This window comes from Dipteris shenzhenensis, chromosome 13, assembly GCF_047967505.1.
Source record: "Dipteris shenzhenensis isolate YYH24624 ecotype China chromosome 13, Dip_SZ_1.0, whole genome shotgun sequence".
Taxonomy (NCBI): domain Eukaryota; kingdom Viridiplantae; phylum Streptophyta; class Polypodiopsida; order Gleicheniales; family Dipteridaceae; genus Dipteris; species Dipteris shenzhenensis.
This window is the reverse complement of record NC_141608.1, coordinates 3384561-3392223: the sequence shown is the minus strand read 5'-3', so window position 1 is coordinate 3392223 and position 7663 is coordinate 3384561. Positions and strand designations below refer to the sequence as shown.

General features: G+C 43.1%; 1 protein-coding gene across 1 annotated transcript; it reads left to right on the top strand.

Annotated features, from left to right (window-relative positions):
* The first annotated feature begins 2471 nt into the window (after positions 1-2471).
* On the top strand, positions 2472-4373 carry LOC147894925 (pentatricopeptide repeat-containing protein At5g39350-like). Its single transcript, XM_087384252.1, has one exon. It carries the CDS (start codon positions 2472-2474, stop codon positions 4371-4373), a length of 1902 nt encoding a protein of 633 aa, XP_087240378.1.
* Positions 4374-7663: the final 3290 nt, after the last annotated feature.

Genomic DNA, 7663 nt, shown 5'->3' with positions numbered 1-7663 from the left:
TTAAGAGTAAAGGGGCCGATGTGTGGAGGGGTATTAATTGGTACAACAGGCTTGACTCATAGTTCCTGCTGCACATTGTGGATTCATACTTGATCGCGGGGCTGGTATATGCTTAGAAAACATGCATAGGACAATATAAGTGGAAAGGGAGGAAAGGCCTAAGAGGGGATGGGAGTCTACTAGAGAGTATATGGTGAAGTGCCGCTCGGGCAGAGAGGGAGAAGTTTTTGCCATGGTTGGATTGACCTTTGGAACTCCCACAAAGTTCACTAGAAATTTTTAGAGGAGATTGGAGCTAAAATTAGAATCTCGGATGGCAAAGCATACTTGTTGCTGATAGCCACCTTAGGGATTGTGGCCCACAAATGTCATCTCAATAAAATGATGGGAAGGCAAATCAGTGGCACCTTGGTAAGACCCCACTTCATAAGTTGGCAAAAGTAATCTCTAGAAGTCTTATCAAGCACAGAGGCTAGTATTTCTCATCTGAATCGTAAATGGGGGTTACCTGGTGGAAAGCGAGATTGAAGGATGTGTGTGTTGGAGTTTAATCCTCATGGGGAGGAGACCTCAAACCTTAGGGTGACATAGCGTATACTGGTTTGTGGACGTGTTGGAAGTCCAAGTCGACTTGTGAGCTTGTTGATTGGTTTAATGGCGTGGTTCATGGATCCTTGGCATTGATAAGAGTGGCACCTAGCACTTGCATGGTAATTAGGGTGACTCCAGCAAGCATTACTAAGGTGGCAATCTTGCAGGTGATTGGTTGATCTACATAGCTTACCAGTGCATGAAGGAGACATGGCGGTGTGGAGGTTTCTAGTAATAACTAGGGTAGCTCTTAAGGCGGCAACAGCTTGTCGTCAGCATAAGTTCATATGAGCACGTCTTGGCTCCTCCTCTTTGTCCAGGTCCTAGAGGCTCTTTATCTATGTGAGTGTCATCACACAGTTGTGTTAGGGTCCGTAGTAGAGTCAAAGTCCATTGTACAAGGCAACAAGCCCCGTAGGGATGAGCCTCTGGTCGACAAGTCTTTTATATCAAGCACATCTTGGAATTTTTCAACTATCTCTTCTATAGTTTGTGGTGCTTTTGATAATCTGAAATAATTGCCTTGTCTTGAGCTTTCACTGTGTAAATGCTTGGATCAAGTATTGCATGCATATCGAGATATACAAGCTATAAAACCTTACAGTGTGGAGAGGTTGTGGTGTTGGCAAGGTGAAGTTTCTACTGTAGAAGATAATAAATCAATGGCTTCAAGTCATAATTAAACTAGGAAGAAGGTTGCAGATCAACCCGAGTTATGCTCTATGTGGAAAAGCCTTGGAGGACCTTCGTCATCTTTTTTGGAGGTGTCCGATTGTGAGAGAGGTGCAGTGAAAGTTGGAGGCTGCGACGATTAGATCTACAAGCATGATGGGGAAATTTGTAATAGGGTCGAACTAGATGTTACCCTTTCGGGTGAAACAAGGAAGTTGCCATCCACACTTGAGGCCAGTTGGCCTTACTTGAGAGCTGATGCCCGTGTTGGGGATTTGGGAGGTAAGGAACAAGTCAAGCTTCCATCATTAGGTCCAAATCGGCTTCAGGGTGCCATTATCATTGCGGCAACCAAATTATTTCCTTTGGGACCTTAGTAGGATCCTAGAAAGGGAGGACTTGGTGCTAGGAGTGTGGATAGCTATTTGGCAATAGGATGGGAGTGGGTCTCTATACGCAGCGTAGGTTTTGGGCTCTAGTCCCCTTTTGGACCAAGTTTTGTAACATATCCTTTTACTAGGGGCTAACCCCCCCCTTCTAATATATAGGGTAAGTTTCTCCAAAAAAGAAAAAATCAGTGGGAACATGGCCATTTTGGCAATAGACCCTCATTTAAATAATATTACATGCTTTTAATAAAGGTGGTGTTACACAACAAAATAATTCACTACACCTTATGTAAGGCAATAACTTAATCCACACAAAGTGACAAAGTCGCTTAAAACCCTCACAAAGAGACAAAAACCTAAACTTGAAACTCAATACAATGACTTAAACTACCACTAATCCTATCACTAACCACCTATTAGGATGGCCAACTTGATCAAAGGGTAGTACTAAGAGGCAAAGAGAGCTACCATCTCTAGAGAGAAATACCCAATAGAAAACAAAAGCACGTAGGATCTCCGCTAGAGGACTCTCCGCTAGAGGACTCTGACAAAGCCTTAAACAACCACAACCTAACAAGAGAGTAGAAAGCCCGAAACAAGGGCTAAGACAAAATTAAAAATGGTCAACTTGACAAAAATGAACTCAAAAATGTCAATGTTGGGTCTAACGCTTAGAGTGTTAGACCCAAAAAGGAGGAGGGGGACGTACTTTGTGTCATAGCTCGTAGCAATGCACAACAAAGAACACAAAAACTGGATCTACTTGAAAGGCTGCAGCAATGTTTTGTCTTGTAATCCATGTAGGAACAGCGAACCTCGATGTCCTGGAGGCTCCCCGGAAGACTGGTATTTCCCCTTCTAAGCTCTTTTCAAAATCTTGCAACCCATCTGGAACGGCAAGCCTGGAAAACGACCCTGGATAGATTGCACCCTCCTTCACTCTGGCTTTTTTATGGAAACATATGCACCTCCTTCAACGGCCATGACACGGGCTTGAGCTTGCCTCTCGGTAATGCTCGTGCAGAATTGCCCGAACTGCATGCAGCTGCCTGGAATTCTATGATAAGGGCACATGTTCAGCATGGACAGGCGAAGAAGGCTGTTGATCTCTGGGAACAAATGCAGCAGCACAGCGTTATGCCGGACAAGGATACCTTCGTCAATGTTCTTTGTGCATGTAAAAGCCAAGCAGCCCTCGCCCAAGGCAAGCAGCTGCATGCCCGCATCGTGGGGACTAGATTTGGTGCAGACATTGTCGTGGGAACTGCCCTTCTCAGCATGTACGGGAAGTGTGGAAGCTTAGAAGGTGCTCGAAGCATATTTGATGACATGACTGGCCGGGATGCGGTCTCATGGAATGCCATGATGGCTGTGAGTGCGCAATTCGGCCAGGGGAAGGATGTTCTTTGTCTTTTTGAACAAATGCAGTGGGAGGCAGTGATGCCAGATAAAGTAACTTTTATTAGCATTGTATCGGCATGTGTTGGGCGTGCAGCCCTGGTTGAAGGAAAGAAGTTGCATGCTCGCATCGTTGGGAGTGGGTTAAACTCAAATATTGTTGTGAAGACTGCCTTAATCAGCATGTATGGAAAGGCAGGCAGCTGGGAAGATGCTTCGATGCTATTTGAGACAATGTGTGAACGGGATGTTGTCACTTGGAATGTGGCGATCGAAGCATATGCTCTACATGATCAGGGCACAAGAGCCCTAGCCCTCTTTCACCAAATGCAGGGGGAAGCAATAATGCCTGATAAGGTCACTTTTCTCAATACCCTATCTGTGAGCGCCAGCTCAACCAGTCCGCAAGAAGGCAAACAGATGCATGCTTGCATTGTGGGCTGCCAATTCAGGCTGGATCTAAAGCTGCGAAACACCCTTGTTAACATGTATGGCAAGTGTAACTGTGTAGATGAAGCATGGAAGATATTTGTTGCAATGTCAGAACAGGACGTATTCTCATGGAATGCCATGATTGCAGCATATGCCGAGGGTGAGCAGACCAAGGATGCCATCCAACTGTTCAACCAAATGCAGCAGGAAGGAATGATGCCAAACAATGTTACATTTGTGAGCATTCTTTCTGCATGTAGCACCTGGGTAGATTTCATGGAAGGCAAGCGGATGCATGCCTACATCACAGGCAGTGGTTTTGGGTCAGACCTTGTGGTGGGAACTGCCCTTGTTAATATGTACAACAAATGTGGCAGCCTTGAGGAGGCACAGCATGTATTTGACCAAATGAAGGAGAAGGATAGAGTTTCATGGACTGCCATGATTGCAGCATGTGCCCAGCATGGTCAGGGCAAGACTGCTCTCCTACTCTTTGACCAGATGAAGAGGGCAGGATTCGTACCAAACAAGGTGACCTTCCTGACCATTCTTTCAGCTTGTTGTCATGCTGGCCTGGTGGATGAGGGTTATCGTTTCTTCATTTTGATGAAGCAAGAGCATGGCATCTCACCTGCTCTAAAGCATTATAACTGCATAGTTGATTTACTTGGGAGGGCTGGTCGATTGGACGAGGCAGAGGAAATTATTAAAAGCATGCCATTTCACGCAACTGCTGTGTCATGGACAACTCTTCTAGGTGCTTGCAAAAGCCAGGATGATGTGGGAAGAGGAGTACGTGCTGCAGATAATCTGTTCAAGGCAGATTCACATGATGCTGCATCTTATGTGATGCTGTCAAACCTCTATGCTGTAGCTGGCACGGTTGGATGATGGAGTCGTCATTTACTGATTAATGGATCAGGAGTTGAAGAACAGAGATGTGCAGCTTGATTGATGTTAAAGGTGTGCTAAGCAAACTTTCCCTTTTGGGCTGATGACCAGTTTTACATGCCCTATGCTGATGAGGAAGAAAAGAGGGACCTTGTGTGCTTGATGAGTTGTGGTTGAATGATTAGAGAAAGCATACGAGCTTTATGGCTTCAATGAGAGGCTACTCCTCATCCTGCTGGTTCACCTGTAACAAAGCTATAAAAAGGCATTGATAGCTTTCGTAAAACTCATGTTCTTTCTATCTTTTACATATTTGGATGCCCAAGTTGGATGCATGCTTTAGTTTCTCTTGCCCGAGGTTGGGAATCTGACTGCTAAAGGCCTGAATCATGGACGGCAGAAATTCAAATCTTAAATACAGCTGGCGATCGTGTGGGAGACAGGAAATAGTATACTCTAATTTTTGTACAGGTTTTATTTGCCAGACTCAAGGAAGAAAAACAAATACACCAACAACTAGTAGTCATTACAGGCAAAATGAAAATGCAAGAGCTAGAGATAGTGAGCATTCGAAATGTGTTCTTGCCATCCAGGAACTCAAATAGAGAGCTGTGTGCATGAACAGGTACACACTTGTGAGATTGCTCTGGTAAATGAGGAGGGCACACTCTTATGAGTCCGTAAGTTTGCAATCTGAATGCAAAGTGTCCTATCAGAGAGACAGAACTCAAATGTGGAGGCATATCCCTTCAAAAAGAGACATATTCCCTCACATAGAGTTGCAGCTTTGACGACTTATGCATTTGCATCAGGATTGTGGATATCTGTGCATGTAAGAGCAATTGGATGCATAATTTGCATCTGGTTGTGGATGTCTGTGCATGTAAAAACAATTAGATGCTGATGACAGGGTGGCCACTTTAGTTAACCCATAAGCACATGTGAGAGTAGGCATGCATCTAAAATACCCCCATATTTAAAATTGCTTATTTTTAAAGCTAATTCATTATCCCCGTTCCATACATATACGTGGCCATATTACATCTGGTTGTGGATGTCTGTGCATGTAAAAACAATTAGATGCTGATGACAGGGTGGCCACTTTAGTTAACCCATAAGCACATGTGAGAGTAGGCATGCATCTAAAATACCCCCATATTTAAAATTGCATATTTTTAAAGCTAATTCATTATTCCCCTTCCATACATATACATGGCCATATTTTTGAATTTACAAGTTGCCTCTATACATGCACAGAAACAAATTACATTTGATAAGTAAATTTTTTATCCCCTCATTTATGACCGGCAAGTCCCTTAGATGGAAAATCCTCTTCTATTAACAAACATGCTAGTTTACTTGTTTACAAAGTGACAGTCCCAGGTTGACATCGGAGGGCATGCCATAATAGCTAGCTATAGGTGATGGAGTTTACTGATTTTATCCTGCAGGTGATCATGTCCCCCTTCTCAACAAGAAATCCAAAATCGATCACTAGTAATGAATGTGACGGGGTGACAAGCATCAAGGGTTGGGTTGTTATAGTAGAGGGCTCATTGTCCCACTCGTAAGCCTCCAAATGAGGAGAGCACTGGTGTAGATGCAATAGATAGATGTGGATAATGAGGATGACTAGACTTCTTTAAAGAAGTGGCTTGAAGAGTCTTCAGGACTTTCTTGTATAGAGTGGAGAGAAGAGTTGATGTATTGAGTTTGGTATTTTGAATGAACAAGAAGGTTAATGGGCATCTAGTCTTCCTTTCAATGTGATTCTCTCCCTTTGTACATTTGGTATCAGAGCCAAGGAGCTTGGTTGTGAAAAGATGGAGTGATCAATGCATTAGTGAACTACTTACGAGGAGTGTGCTTTTCTGCCACATAAGTACTCTCTGTTGGATTTAGAGCAAGGAGCGAGCTCTCAAGCTCGAAGGCAATCATATCAGCGTGTAGCATTGCAAAGTGTGCCCAGAAGAAGCTGAATACTTGCTAATGGGTGTTACCTGTGTTGCAATCCCTGGATGATTCACCAGACATGTATGTCGTTTAGAATTAGTTTTCTAGAGCGCATGGAAGCAGAGAGAGCAGTAGAGCTCTTGTTAGTGACCATGGATCTCTCTGAGGCCTTTTTGGGAAGATTTTGGAGTCACTCTGTTGTTAAGCTGCCAGCTGATTGCAATTGAGGATTGAAGACAAAAGATAAGTGAGCGTCGACGTTCCAAAAGAGGACTTATACGGTATAAGTGAAGGCAATCAATTGAGGATTGAAGACAAAAGATAAGTGAGCGTCGACGTTCCAAAAGAGGACTTATACGGTATAAGTGAAGGCAATCAGCTGGCAGCTTAACAACAGAGCGACTCCAAAATCTTCAACCTTCCAAAAAGAACTTATACGATATAAATCTTTTGTCTTCAATCCTCAATTGCAATCAGCTGGTAGCTTAACAACAGAGCGACTCCAAAATCTTCCCAAAAAGATATCTAGTAGCAGTGCACCATGTAACCATGCCCTCTTTGAGCAAACTCATTCCTATCCATAGTGTTTTCATATGCCCATCAAAACACTATGGATAGGAATGAGTTTGCTCAGAGAGGGCATGGTTACATGCCAAGAGGAAGGAGGAGAGCCACACCTCGTCGAAAGAGGAATTTATAGGATGATGTGTGTGGCTGTAGTTTCATGTCAATAGCTTTGACCCCTTCTTGTAAGTCGTCTAGAATTCTCCAAGTGCTTCTTTGTTTCCGATGAAATTTATATCAGTGTAAAGCCTAGCACCTCATTGGCGTTTTGAATGGATGGTATGATTTCTTATTACATATCAATTTAAAGTTATATTCCTCTCGTCAAGTAAAAGGATCCTTATCATTGAGTTCAAAAGGAGTGGAAAGCTAAGAAGTGCATGTAGTTTATTTACCCCCAACTTCATGTCACAGTATTACAACATGATCAAGGGTGCTTACATAGCTACTCTTAGGTGGTTAGGTTGGACACCTAGAAACAAAGGTCATTGTTGACCTTTACAAAACATGGGCAAAAGGTGATAAGGTTGCTTTTTAGTACATTCTATCAATGGCATTCTCCTCTTTTCTTGATGTAGCTTGATGGATGATGCTTTGTTCTTCAGGTGCTTTTAATGCTCTATGTGTGGATGCCATGTTTTGTGCTCACATGCTATTATACTTGATAGTGATTTGTGCCTTCATGCTTCATTTTGACCTTTGTTGCAAAGGTCTTACCAATTTATTCTTTCAATATTGGTAGCTTTTATTATGTATAATGGTTTAAAATTGAC

Coding starts and splice junctions, on each gene's coding strand:
- LOC147894925 (XM_087384252.1), top strand. CDS start 2,472: ATGTCCTGGAGGCTCCCCGGAAGACTGGTATTTCCCCTTCTAAGCTCT.